General features: G+C 51.8%; 1 protein-coding gene across 5 annotated transcripts in view; it reads right to left on the reverse strand.

The window, feature by feature from the left end:
• GARNL3 (GTPase activating Rap/RanGAP domain like 3) overlaps positions 1–13840 on the reverse strand; it is a 143658-nt gene that overhangs the window by 5443 nt on the left and 124375 nt on the right. For 4 of the 5 annotated variants that reach the window (XM_059410764.1, XM_059410766.1, XM_059410767.1 and 1 more), the window contains 3 exons: positions 9579–9645; positions 3043–3150; positions 1454–1572 (listed from right to left, as the gene is read on the reverse strand). In XM_059410764.1, the coding sequence (XP_059266747.1) occupies positions 1454–1572; positions 3043–3150; positions 9579–9645 (294 nt within the window). The remainder of the gene's footprint in view (positions 1–1453; positions 1573–3042; positions 3151–9578; positions 9646–13840) is intronic. The other variant, XM_059410765.1, reaches the window with a different exon arrangement.

Here is a 13840-nt window from a genome sequence, read left to right on the forward strand (position 1 = left end):
GAGCCACCTTGTATCTGACAAAAGTTACTGGAGCTGCCTTGTAACTGTAGAAATCCATGAGTGCCAATTTTCAGAGATTTTGCAGGTGAAACACAGCCATTATTAAACTTCAATAAATAACAGTAAAAACAAGGGTACTAAATGTCAGAATTCGACCATTTCTCATTCTTTGACTATGTTTACCATGATCCACGCTCTTGATTTACATCACCTTTCATACTGGGAGCTGGATGTCCTAATGGCGGAACTATTTACACCATGGATATTGGCAGATGCTACAGACCAGAGCTTGGTTTGTTGTTTTATTGAGCATCTGAGCTTAATGGGATGGAGACAGTTTCTAATAGTGAAGACTGAAAGCAGAAGTGTATTGAGGCTGGTGTCGAAATTGAAAGACGTTTTGGTTTAATGATCGGTTGGTAGGAGAGTGAGAAATAGTTTAACGGTAGATCATGTATCAGATTTCATGAGAGCGAGCTTATTGGAAAGAGAATTAATGTACTGAGCTATAATTCCCAGCTGTAAAATCTGGGTAGACCTGTATCCACAGTTAGCAAAAAAAATTAATAAAAATATTTTGTGAGAACCAACTGGCCTAACGGATTTCGAGGTTAAAAACACTGTATATTTTATTATTTGTAAATCATAAGCTATTTTAATTTTTCTATTAGCAAAATTTATAACCAACTGAGGTATACATATGTGTGTCTACACACACACACACACACACACACACACACTCTGACTTCCAGGCCCCAGAGGGCTGGTGGTTCAATCTCCACCAGCACACCCCTGGCGCTGTGTTAGTCCTCAAGTCCCGGAACTGTCAGCATAGTAGGGGAGGCAGACAGATAGGCAGTCGCCCACCCCCGAAGAGGACGCATGTCAGAATGGAAGGAGAAGGCACCACAGGGGCTGAGCAGGGGGGCCACCCAGGTCTGTCAGGGACAGGGCAGACTGTGTAGGGCTGACATGGGAGGGGCTAGGACAAGACCTCCTGGCTTGTGTGCCAGTGACAAGGGCACCTTGGGAAGTCATCTCTGTTCCTATGTCCCTTGGTTTTGCTCAAACTCTTTTTCTAGACATGGATTCGTTGGTTAGCCATATTTCACGGGCCACAAAACTCAAGCTGCCATGGAAAGTGGCAAAGGAAGAATTGTCCCTTTTCTGGACTTGTGCGGTCTCTCGGAGCAATGAGGACCCCTGATCTAACCCAGGCTGCTGGCACATTCCTCTCTTCAGCCCAGAGCTTCGCAACTACTACCAGCACCGAGTGACACTCTAACAAAACCATCTGGAAGCCCGACGGGGCCACACACGAAAACCCAGCAGGGGTCTGCTGTGGACATTCTCACTCCGGTACACAAGGGGACTGACCTGATGAGACAGTATCCGTGCCCTCCCGGAGCTTAGGGGCTCCAGGCTCCCAGAGACCCTCAGATGTGCTACTCACCCTGGAGGCCACGAGCTGCAGCTGTGGCACGACTGCCGTGTGGACCAGGTTCCCATTGACCACCAGGCGGATCTCCATGGAGTCGGTGGTGAAGGCCAGGAGGTACGGGAAAGCACATACTGTAAGGTAACGGGGCGCATCAGCTGCCAGCCCACTGGCTTGAGACCCTGGATGTGGCGCATAGTCGCCCTCACTGCTCTGGAAACTTCCATCTCCCCTCCTCCTCTGGCTGCTTCTCTCCTTCCTCCCCTGGCATGTCCCCCAATTCTAAGAAAGCCTCACTCCTGAGACAGCCTCTTCTTAGTTGCCAAGCTTCTGCTTCAAGTTGGTGAGTGCTGCCTCTGTTTCTCCTTGTCCCCTTCCCACTGGGGTCTCAAAAGCTGGTCTCCTGGAGGCTCACCCGCCCAAGTCCCCAGAGACACTCCCCCTTCTCGTCCAGACTGTGGCTTGCCACACGCTCCCCTCTGGCAGATGCCACCAGGGCCCGACCCGCCTTTCCCGGGCCTTCATGCCCTGTCCCCTGCTCCCTTCTCCTCTGTGCTCCTCCTGCCGTGTCTGCCTGCGCCGGGGCTGTGTCTCCTTCCTCGCTGGCCCTCCTGGGAGGGAGGGGTTCAGTCAATGGGTTTGTTATTTGTTAAAGGTCAGCCCCTCTTCTTGAAATTGTTTTTATGACACTGACTTTCAGGCCTTACAACCACCCTGGTTGCTCTGGGACGTCACCTGTGGCCTCTCCCCGGGCTACTCCATGCTCCTTCACATGAGCTTAATCTCTGCTTGCTCTCTCCTTGGGGAACTCTCCACTCCCTTGGCTTTACCCATGCCTCCAGCCTTGCTCTCTCAAGGGACCTCCAGCACTGGGGCTCAAAACCTGAAAACAATTCTCACCCCTTCCCTCTGTTTTTGTTTTTTTTTGGGGGGGGCACATCTTATCTGTCACCGAAGCCTGACTGGCCTGGTCCCTCCATTATCTGGATTGGATCATCTGTTCTCATCTCAAGACTCTCGAATGTTCACCTATCAGGACATACTTGTTCTTGGGGGAAAAGAACATTCCTGGTTCTGAGCTGACTCTCACCAGGCAGATGCCCAGCTGTGGATCCCAAACCCCAGAAGGGAAGCACCATCACTCACTCCCTAATATTTCAGTGACAGGCAAAGTACCTGTCTTTCTGTGATTCTAGAATTGCAAGCTTTAAAACACGTAAGAAGGGTGCAGAATGCATTGTACTTCTCCACCGAGTCAGCTGGTATTTTAGGGCTGGAGGTCTTGCTCTCGGATTGTAAAAAAAGGGAAGCAAAGCCCAGGAATGACATGATAACTGGAAGACCCCAAGTCCTAAAAACTGGGATTTCATGGCTCTCAAATGCTCACATGCTCACAACCGGGAGGCACAGGGGACAGCAACAGTCCCCACAAAGGGGAACAAACGGGCCAAGAATTAAAAAGGAAAAAGAACACTCTGAGTTCTCATCAGACTTGAGTTACTCATGGCAATCTAGCAGTAAGTCAGGGAGTTCGCTTATACGGGACCGAACAGGTCAGTCGGGTCTAGGCAGGGGAAGTGCAAAAGGATCAAGGTTTTTCTTACCAATCGCGTAAGGAGCCTGGTTCCAACAGAACTGGAAATCTGACGCAGAGGGTTGAACCAAAAAAGAGCCCCCATTAAACGGGCAAACCTTTTTATAGATGCAACTGTCTGCAACAAAACAATAGCGACTCATTTTTTGTGAGAGACAATGCAGAGAGCTGGTCATTAGCTAAACGAAGACATGGGCAACCCGCAGAGGGTCCCATCTGCTAGGTCTGCGCACGGAGCTGGTCCCAGCACTGCCTCGGGGGCACGATCAAGTTCACAGCCAGGAGGTGGGCGGGGCCGCGGCTGCCATCCTGGGAGGGTTTACCACGTGCCAGGCACTGAGCTTTCAACATGTCAGCCTCTTGCATCTGAACAACCTTCAGAAGGAGATGCCGTTATGACGCTCAATTGACAGATGAGAAAACAGAGGCCAGGATAGGTGACACAGCCAGCGTGTGCCAAATACCACAAGTACCACACGGGGAGCAGGGTTTGGACACAGGTGTGCTTGATTGCAGAGAAGGGACTGTTGATAGAGCCCCTGCCGGATGGAGGAGGCCCTCCTGCGAGGCAGATCATGTTCTGCGCCTCACTCGGCAGGACGAGCGTGGTGGGCAACCTTAACTCCCTGCCACCTCCCCCACGCCACGCTTTTTTTAGGAAAACTCCAAGCCATATGCCTGTGTCACGTTGGGCAACACAAGCCAGAATGAGATTAGGGCCAGGTTGAACAGCTGCTCTGTTCCTGGCCTGCTCTGAGCTCTCATCCTAAGCCCAGGTGGTTCGGATCCTCTCCGAGTGAGAAGGTCCATCTAGAAGCAAAGGGTCCTGTTATTCCAGAAGCCCATCGTGTTTTAGCCATATGGTTTTATTTTTAATTATTTTTAAAAACAGTTCTATGGAGCTATAACTCACATATAAAATTCATCCCCTTTAAGTGTACAATTCAATGTAGTTGAGTAAATTTGCAGAGTTGCACTATGTCACAATCTAATTTTATCATCTTTTCGTGACCCTAAAAAGAAACCTCAGGCCAGTTAAGCACTCACTCCCTTCCCTGCTCAGAACAGAATGCTGCGCGGCCCGCTGCGGGAGGTCAGGGTCTGCCTGGGGCCAAGCAGGAGGCCCTCCCAGCAGCTGCCACGGCCCAGCTGAGGCGCCCGCCCTGTCCAATCTGTATGGAGAGTCCTGCCCCATCCGGGCTTAGGCACTCCTTTCAAGTGACCGCGAGGCTTACAAAGCAATAGCCTTACATAGTTTAACTAAGAGAGTGAGTCCTTAGGAGAGGAAAAATGAACCAAAGTCAGTGTTGTCTTGTTTTTGCTACAATGGCTCACTAGGGGAGAGAAAGGTACCTCCAGATTCAGCCGAAGCCCTTGCTCCTACCCCCTCAAGGCTGCGCCGAGGCTCCGGCCGCTCGGAAGTGCAGGTGCGGCTGGTCCCCCCCTTTCCCCTCGGGCCCATCTGCTCTTGCTCTCAGGGCTCAACCCTCGTTTGCCCTTCTCCGTCGGGTCTCTCCCCAAGCCCGCAAGCACGCTGCCTTCTTCCACCTTCTAGAAAGCAACTGTTCTTCCGACTCTGTGACCTCTCTTCCTCCTTTCCTGTACCCTCCCTTTTCTTCCCCGCTAAGGGAAATTCTCTGGAAGGCTCTTCTGGACTCCTGTCTCTACTTGCTCGTACAGTCGCTCTCACCCTGTGCGGTGGGCTTCGCTCCATTGCTTCCCAGGCACACCTGCTCTCTCATCAAGGTTTCCCAAGGACCTCCACCTCCCTCCCACCCCATTCCCTACTTAAAACTGCTGTCTTCCGGGAGATTTCCTTCCCTCAGACGGCTCCTCAGTCTGCTGGCTCCTCCCATCCCTCTCCCAGCTTCCAGTGACTCTGCGTCACTCACGTGCTAATGGCTCCGGAATGCGGATCTCCCACGGACACTCTCCCCTGGGCCCCCAGTCTCCATGGGGAGGCACTGACCTGTCCAGACCCCACTCTTGATCTTCCCTCCCCCAAACTTGCTTGTCCTGGTTTCCCACATCTCAGCAAATGGTATTCCCCACGCGTCCCGTTGCTCAAGTCCCAAACCGTGGCCTCCCTTCTCTCCTCCTGGCATGTCATGCTGGATTCATGAACCGATGACCTTGGTCCTCAAATTTCACATACGTCGAGGTCTGACCCCGTCTCTGCACCTCCACTGCCGGTGCTGGTGCAAGTCACTGTCCTCTCTCATCACACGGGAGCAGTCACCTGGTAAGTGAACGGCCTTACCCACTGCCGTGAAGTTCTCCACACCGCCGCCCGACTGGCCTGTGGCCCCTCTCATACGTAGGTCCCATCCTGTCGCCCCTCGGCTCTAAAGCCTCCAGCAGGTCACCGGCTAAACGGTCCTTCACCTCCCAGGCCCTCCCTGAAATCCCACCCTCTTAAGAGACCATTTCCATCCACTCGCCCACACTCATGCTGCTGTGGCCACACAGGTCATCTTGAGGTCACCTTGAAATACTAGAATGTTCTCTCCTCAAGGTCTTTACATAGCCCTTCTTGACTCCCTCGGTCTTCTCTCTGAGTGCCCCATCCAAGGAGGTCTTCCTTCTCCGCCTTCCCTAAATGGAGACCCGCACTCGCCACTCCTGCCTGCCTCTGCCCCCCTCCCTGCTTTATGTCCACAGCACGTACTGCCATTCAACATACTAGAGACTTTTCTTATTTATCCTGTTAACTGGCTATCTGCCCCGTTAAAAAATGTACTCTCTGAGACGGAGGGATGTGTGTTATCTTCTAGTCACTGCGGAAACATGAGGTGCTCAGTAAATACTTGTAGAATGAGTGAACTACTCTTCCCTCGCTGTCCCCGCTCAGGAAGGACACAGCAGGGTTATGTTTCTCCAGGCCCGGGTTCCTTACACACATCTCCTCTCTATCCCCTTTTGGCACCCCAGCTCCTACCAGGGGACAGCAGACTGCTGGTGGATTTGAGGGGTTCTGGGCAGGAGGAGACCTGAGCTCGTGGAGAACAGAGCACACTGGATAGCAGGGGATGCTGCGTACGTGCCTTGGGAGCTCAGCCTGTCCCAGAAATGGAGCTGCTAATGAGAAACAGTCACCTCGGCATGGAGGAGGTGACCCAGACCGTACTTCAGAGGCCCCTCTGTTCCCCTTTCCAAGTGAATCAGCCCCAGGGACTCCGATAAGATCCCAGAGAAGTAGAGGGCTCTCCCTCCCAATAACTAATATTGGTGGTTTCTGTACCCGAGGACGGGGGCTCTAAATCAGACCGAACTGGTTTAGAAAAGTAAGCAAATCATGTTTCTTGGGCCTCAGAGCTGTCAAGCACATTCACCCCCAGAAGTGCTGGTGTCTGTGCCTGGCCGTTCCCTAAGCCGTGAGCTCACTGCAGTCCCTGGCAGTGCCTTGCACAGTTGTGTCTCCAGAATCTAGCATTTGCCCGACATAGAGAAGGTCATCTGTTGGGGTTTGAAAAGGGCAGCCTGAATGGGGGACCTGGGGTGAGGGGCGGAGTCTAAAATGTTGGGGCATAGGAGGGAGCTAGGAGGCCATGACCTTGACTCCTTGGACCTTCCCCAGCCAGCAGGGTCACAGGTACTACTTCTAATTTTAAAACAAAATTTAAAACAAATTTTACAAGAAAAGTCCCCTTTCTGCACATAGAAACCTCTATGGAGGTTACGAATCAAACTGGATGCTGCCTGATGCTCTGATAAATCTGGGATTAAAGGAGGAAATAACAGTCTCGCTGTGCCGGACGATGTGTCATGGGCTTTACATGTAGAATCCTGTCTAACCTTCACAGCAGATGTGAGAGGTAGGTTCTGTGTTCTACACATTATCCATCTGGAAGTTAAGACTTAGGTTAAATGTGGTCACACAAAGAATCAATGGTACTTAAAAATAAGTACTTAAACCAATAAGTACCATTGATTCTCATGTGAGCGTTTCTAGTTTCCTTGTATAATTAACTTTAAAACACCATCAGAAAACAGAGTTCACCTTAGTACTGAAATGTATTATTTGCATTAAAGGTGAATCATTATTGCATGCTAAGATCACGGCCAAATTTTCTTTCTTTTTTTAAGTAAAGACTGACTCCGATATTCAAGATAGAGATTAATTACAAGGAAATAAAATTCTTGCTATATTGATCTACTTATACTTTTCCCGCCTGAAATTGATCTTGCAAATATACTTTTCTCTAAGAACATACAACTGGAAGTTATAATTCCTATTATAAAATATTTTCATCTTTAACATGTCTGAGAGAAAAGTCTCTTTATACGAAACTGAGTGTATAAAAGTTGCTTTTTTACTTTTTTTTTTTTTTTTAATGAAAATGGAAAAGAAACTGATGAAAATCAGCTGCAAACCTTGGGGGGGAAGTGAGATCATTCTGTAGCACCTTCCTGACAATGGCCTTCAGGGCACAGGCGTGTGGACAGAAGTGGGCAAGCCCAGCGTGCACTGTGTCGGGGGAGAATGGCTTATAGAAGTGGCCTGGGCGACTGGGGAAAACCAGCTGGTTCTCTGGCTTGTTCACCGGGGACCTGCCCACCTGCTGGGGGAAGGCGGTCAGATTCCTGACCCAGAGAAACAGGAGCAAGCGGCACAGTTTGGGGAAGATGGAGGCAGGACTGGGAATCTCTGGGATTCCCAAGGTCTTGACCCAAGTAGCATCTAAACACACAGAGCTGTGGCGCCTGGGTGGCTCAGCTGTTAAGTGTCTGCCTTCAGCTCAGGTCATGATCCTACGGTCCTGGGACCGAGCCTGTATCTCCTGCTTCTCCCTCTCCCACTCCCCTGCTTGTATTCCCTCTCTCATGGTCTCTCTCTGACAAATAAATAAAACTTAAAAAACAAAACACAGAGCTTATTACCTTCTGATGCATCAGTGAGTCTAGGAAAATAGACACACACACACACACACACACACACACACACCAATCCCATCTGAGATGAAACCAGAGCCTGAAGCAGGAGACCGGCAAAGCCCCGGGGAAGTGGAAATCCCCGGGCTCCTTGAGCCAGAAAGGTCTCTTGAACAACATCTGCCATGGCGCTGGGCCCCTGCCGCCCACGGGATCGCTGCCTGCTTGGGTCCGTGAGCTTCCAGTTTGGTACCGAGAGGATATCGCCCATGTTTGCTTCCGTGTTCCGTCCCCTTCTGGTTTCAGACTAATCATCCCATTGTGATAACCTGCTCTATCTTTCCGTTCTGATCTTCTCTCCCACCTAAAATCCCTCCCATCCTTTCAAGTGGTTAAAAGGAAAAAAAAAAATCGACATCAATTTGTAGAGCATCCCACCCCAAGCTTTTCCTTCCGGAGTTTTCAGTAAAATGGAAAGACAACATGTGGAAGAGATGAAAGAAAGAAATGATGAGATCGTACAGCAGTGACCTCCGTGCTTCACTGGACACTGTAACCCGGGAGCCGGGACGGCAGGAGCCCTGGGGCCCAGGAACCCCACTGGAGCGTGGGCAGTGAGCTCTGTTCCTGGCACTTTGCCCGTCGGCCTCCTCACCACTGGGCTATCAAATCTCAAATCTCAAAAGATGATTTTTAGGGCGCCTGGGTAGCTCAGTGGGTTAAGCCTCTGCCTTTGGCTCAGGTCATGATCTCAGGGTCCTGGGATTGAGCCCCACATGGGGCTCCCTGCTCAGTGGGGACCCTGCTTCCCCTCCTCTCTCTCTCTGTCTGCCTCTCTGCCACTTGTGATTTCTGTCAAATTAAAAAAAAAAAAAAAGATGATTTTTACCAAACAAATTCCTCAGCTGGTAATTAGCTCTCCCATACCTATTAATCAAAGATTAATCAAAATATCAGCCCCATGTATATGGAAATCGATACAATTCTAGGTTGGAAAGAATATTTTATTGCTTTGGTTACACTGGGCAGGCTTAGCCAGGAAAATATCTCACTACTTTTAGCCTTAAAAGGATCCCTTTTATTGTATTATCATATTAGCTTTTGAAATGCTGAAAATCCTTGACTCTCTCGGATGCGTTTGATCTGGTCTGCCTGGAACCCATCCTGCCACGGGCCCCAGGCCAGTACAGGTGAGGCTGGATATGCCAGGCTGGGCCCGATTTCATTAACAGCCTGGAAGCAGCCAAGAGTAGAAGAGTTACCGTGGTTAAAATTTGGGGTGCTGGGGCCAAGATGGCCTCAAACGTGAACCCTGGCTCTGCTGTTTTTGTAGCCGCACAATCCTGAGAAAGGCAGTTCACCTCTCCAGGCCTCAGGGATCTTATCTCCGAATCTCAGGTAGTAACAGGATGAGAATTCAGTGAAACGGTCAGCGCCTGGCACGGGGTAAGGGCTCCCTCAATGGAAGTGACCGCCAGCACCCTGTAACCTGGAGATGGTACCACAGGCAGGCCCATCTCACCAGGAGGGCTGGGCGATCCAGGCCATTTTTAGACGCTCCCTGGAGTGCAGTTAAGGTCACAGGAACAAGACTCCAGGTAAATCTGGCTTCCTTTAAAATTAGGTCTGGCTTCCTTTAAATTACCTGGGGAAAGAGCAGATTTAGCAACTTACAGTTGTAGCACAAGAGTAGCCCGGCTTCTCCATCTTCGTACACATCAATAGCTGCCACGAAATTAACCTGAAATGATAAAGGCAGTGGTGGTGGGTGGGCTGGAGGACACTGTTGAAAGTCTTTCTCAAGTTCAAGGCTTTGGCAGGACAGGCCTTGGCTCTCAGATGCTGTGGGGTCACTGGCACCTCAGGTGGCTATGATTATAATGCACAGAACCATCTCCCCTGCCCTTCCCCACTGGGACTTTTTCACCATCTTTTCTACCCATCGAGGCGCTCTCGGGAGACGGGCTTCTCCACTTTCTCTGTTATGGGGACTCCCATTTGGGTAATGCGCTCCGGTTCCCAAAGCTTCCTTGCAAGGGGAGTTCGGCCCTGGGGAGTGTGGGGCATTCCTCCCGCTTCACAGATGAGGGAAGTGAGACTTGTGAGTCTGTGCCCCTGCTCAGACTTGAGCCAGGCCTCCGCCTCTTCACTGCCTTACCCGCTCTCACACCTCAGTGAGTGGGCAGGCAGTAGCACAATCTCAGAGTCCTGGGGCCCAGTCTCCGCTTCTATTCTCCCGCTCTCCTGCACCTGGCAGGAGGCAGCAGGACACCCTAGAAAGGGCATCAGAAGACCTGTTCCATCTTCTGTTCCTAGTTCCGGGCAAACTTGCCTCCCTGGGCTGCGGTGAATGGTTTGAGAAGACAGTGCTCAGCCTGGGGGTGCTTAGGTCTCTGGAGTTTCAAATCCCCGGGTCTCTACACACCCCTGCTCCTTTCACTCCTTCGTGGGCCTCCACCCGTAGTCTGCCCCGCCCCCCATGACTGGGGGTCTGCCCTGCTTGGGCTCGAAGATTTCCTTCTGCCCCGAACTGGAGACGTCTGGCCAAGGCTCACCTCTGCCCAGCTCTCCGTGAGCCCTGACATGTGGCATCTCCTCCCTCCTGCCCGTCGCCCACTTCGGGTTATGCTTCCGCATCTTGGCTCGTCCCTTGCTCAGGAAAACACTCATCTTTCCAGCTCCACACTTTATTCTGAGCTCAAAACCCCCCCCTCTCCCCGCTCAGGCACACGCTCTCCTCAGAGCTACTGCTCCCGTTTCCAAGTTCTCAACCCAACAGATTCTACACCCCAGTTCCCGAGAGGCAGGAGGCGGAACAGGGCAGCGGGCAGGAGCATGGACTCAGGGCAGGCAGACCTGCGTGAACAGCCTGTCTACACCACTGTCTGCCTCTGTAGCTCATGGCAAATGAACGCAACCTCTGGGCTCGGGTCTTTGCCTGTAAAACCAGTGTGAGGACAGTAACTTGGCTGGACTGTACTGGGAACTCCACAGATGAGGCCAAGGGTTTCGAGCAGGGCCTGACGCTGCCCGGTCAGCACTATGATCATCTTCCTCTCGCACGTGATTCATTTCCTCCTTTCCTCCTAATCCTCTTCCTTTTTGGGAGCAGGGCTAGTCCTGATGTCTGAGGGCTCCTCCATCCACTCCCCCAAGCTCAGCAGTCTCCTCTTCAGGGGCTCTCGGGTGTCTTGTGGGGGCCTGCAGCTGCCCCAGCCAAGGCTTGACCTCCCCAGGCAGGAGCATGGGCCTGTGCCCCTCAGCTTGCCTCTCTAGCCCTTTCCAGAGCCGAGGGCCGCCTGGGCCGGCCACCCTCCGTACGGGGCACTCCTCCCACTTCACCTAGCACGGGGCCTCTGCCTTGGCTCCGGCTTCGCTCCGATGGAACCCCTGTGCCCTCCCTTCCCTCATCATCTGGCACTGTCCTAGGCGCCATTCAGCACACAGCAATGAATAGGCAGGGTTCTGCCCCTCAAGAAAAAACCAGAAAAGCATATAAATACATAAAACAAGGTACATGCCACAAGCAAAAGCTGTGGGTGCTTTTGGGGGGTGCTGACAGACTGCGAGGCTCAGAGTTCAGTTGTCAACTCTGGGAGCATAAAGACTTGGGGATCAAATTCCAGATAACTCCTCCCCTGCTCTATATCATACCCCTCTATTTTAATGACCTGCATAGTGTGTGTCACTGTCTGATGTTCACTTACTTGTCTGTTTATCAGCGCCCCCTCCCCCCACCCCCCAGGAGAACATAAGCTTCGCGAATGGCGGCCTTGCCCGTGCTGTTTGTCATCACCCGCTCAGCATCTGCCCTGGGCCTGGCACATGGCGGGAGCAGAGTCCTCAGTGAATGCATGACTGAATAAAGGAAATCCTAGCTCTGTCACTTTGGAGGTATGTGCCCTTAGGCCACCTGTTCAGGATCACAGAGCCTCAGTTTCTCCATTTGTAGGAGAGATAGGAAGGACATCCGCCGCTACGGCAGCTGAGGGTTCCATGAGGCCGCTTTACGGAAGCGCCTAGTGCAGGGCCTGCTACTTGGAACATGTTCAGTAAACGTCAGCTGACACCACGACCTGGCTGTGGGACCGGCAGCAACAGAGTACGTGACGTGTGGGAGCAGCCTTTGACTCCGGGTCCCAGAGGGAACCTTCCTGTCCCCACCGCTTTGCCTTAGAATCAGTTCCTCCTCAGGTGTCCCAGTACTCATCAGTTGGATGACACTTATTCCAGCCAGAGGGAGGACAGGAGGGGCTGAGAGCTCCCGGCTCTGTAGCCTGTTTCTTTGTGGCCTGTCCCCCATCATGCCTTGGGACGTGGCTCTGGAGCCACAGTATGCCTCCTGAGTTGGAGAGCCTGGGTTCAAGTCTTGTCTCTGCTCCTTACCGGCTGTGTGGTTTTGGGTAAATAAGTGACTGCTCCTTTCCGAGTCTCCGTTTCCTTTTCTGCAAAACCGGGAAGTGAACAGTGCGTGCCCCACAGTTGCTGGGCAGATGTCGTGAGATAGTGCTTATGAGGTGCCCTGGCATGGGGCCAGACATAGAAGTGATCTTTCAGCAGTGGCCGTGTTTCTTCTCACTTTGGGAGGGTCACTGGAGTGGGAAAGCCAGAATGGGATGGCCTGTGCTTTTAGAGGTAGAGCCTCTATAGGTGCTTGGGGTGAGGGAGGGAGAGACGCGCAGCCATCCCGAGAGTAGAGCAAGTTCAGGCAGAAGTGGACCAAAGTCTGCACACAGTGGTGGCAGATACCAGAGGAGTTGCTAGCATGCGGGGGTCTATGAGGGGGTCCCAGGACTGTGCCGACTGGTGGACGAGCATGGCTGTGTGCAGAAATTCAGGCTGTGTCGCAGGCAATGGCAAAGCTCTGGTTTGTAACAAGCCAAGTCTGCACCCCCCCTTCCCCAGCCCCTGCTGAGAGTGGGAGCCACTGCTAGGTCAGTGTCCGAGCTTGCCATGTGATTTTGGGGTGAGCTTCCCACTGAGACCCACTGGGTCCTGGGCAGATAGATGGTTAGAATGGGGACTTAGGTCCAGCATCTACGCCAGAGATCTAGACCTCATCACCAGGTCTGTAGTTCCTTCCAGAGGAGACCTTTGCTTTGGGAAGGAAGCCAATGCTGGCTGTTGGAGCTGGGGCCCCAGGTCACAATAGGCCTGTTGGCATAATGAACTTGATGTTAACTTTCAGTTTGCTGTTCTGATGCTTCTTAAGCAAGTCCTCTCTTGACCTAGGGTTCTCTTAGACCCTCAAGTGGGGTTGAGGGCTGACACGGAAATTGAATGGGCTTGACTGAGAAGAGAGGAGGAATGGAGGTGAGAAACTAGGCCAGGAAATCCATACTGGTGCCGTGCATAGAGTAACTTGAACCATCCTGAAATGCCCAATGACTTAGGGGGAGGTCGGCCTCTCTCCTGCCTCCATGGCACCGGGGCCTGGGCTGCAGGAACGCCTTGGTAAAAAGCTAGTCCTGGGGGTGCATGGGTGGTTCAGTCAGTTAAGAGTCTGCCTTCAGTTCGGGTCCTGATCCCGGAGTCCAGGGATGGAGCCTCACATGGCGCTCCCTGCTCAGCGGGGAGTCTGCTTCTCCCTCTCCCTCTGCCCTCTACTTGCTCCTTCTCTCTCTCTTTCACAGTCTTTCTCTTAAATAAATAAATAAAATCTTAGGAAAGAAGAAAAAGCTAGTCCAGTTCCCACAGGAACTGGCTATTAGAAAACACTTTGTTCATTACCTTTTTCATTTCCCTAGGGCTTATCTTTCCAATTAGACAATAAGTTACTTGCAAAGATGAGTGGCTGTGTCCAAGCATCCATACCCGCTCAGCAAACACTCAGCGGATGCAGATGTACCTAGAATACACACGCTCACCCGCTTAGATCTAGCGAAGGGCTTAAAACCACTTTTTTAAAGGTTTTCTTTTTTTTTTTTTTTTTTTTT

This window comes from Mustela nigripes, chromosome 9 (assembly GCF_022355385.1).
Source record: "Mustela nigripes isolate SB6536 chromosome 9, MUSNIG.SB6536, whole genome shotgun sequence".
In the NCBI taxonomy this organism is placed as follows: domain Eukaryota; kingdom Metazoa; phylum Chordata; class Mammalia; order Carnivora; family Mustelidae; genus Mustela; species Mustela nigripes.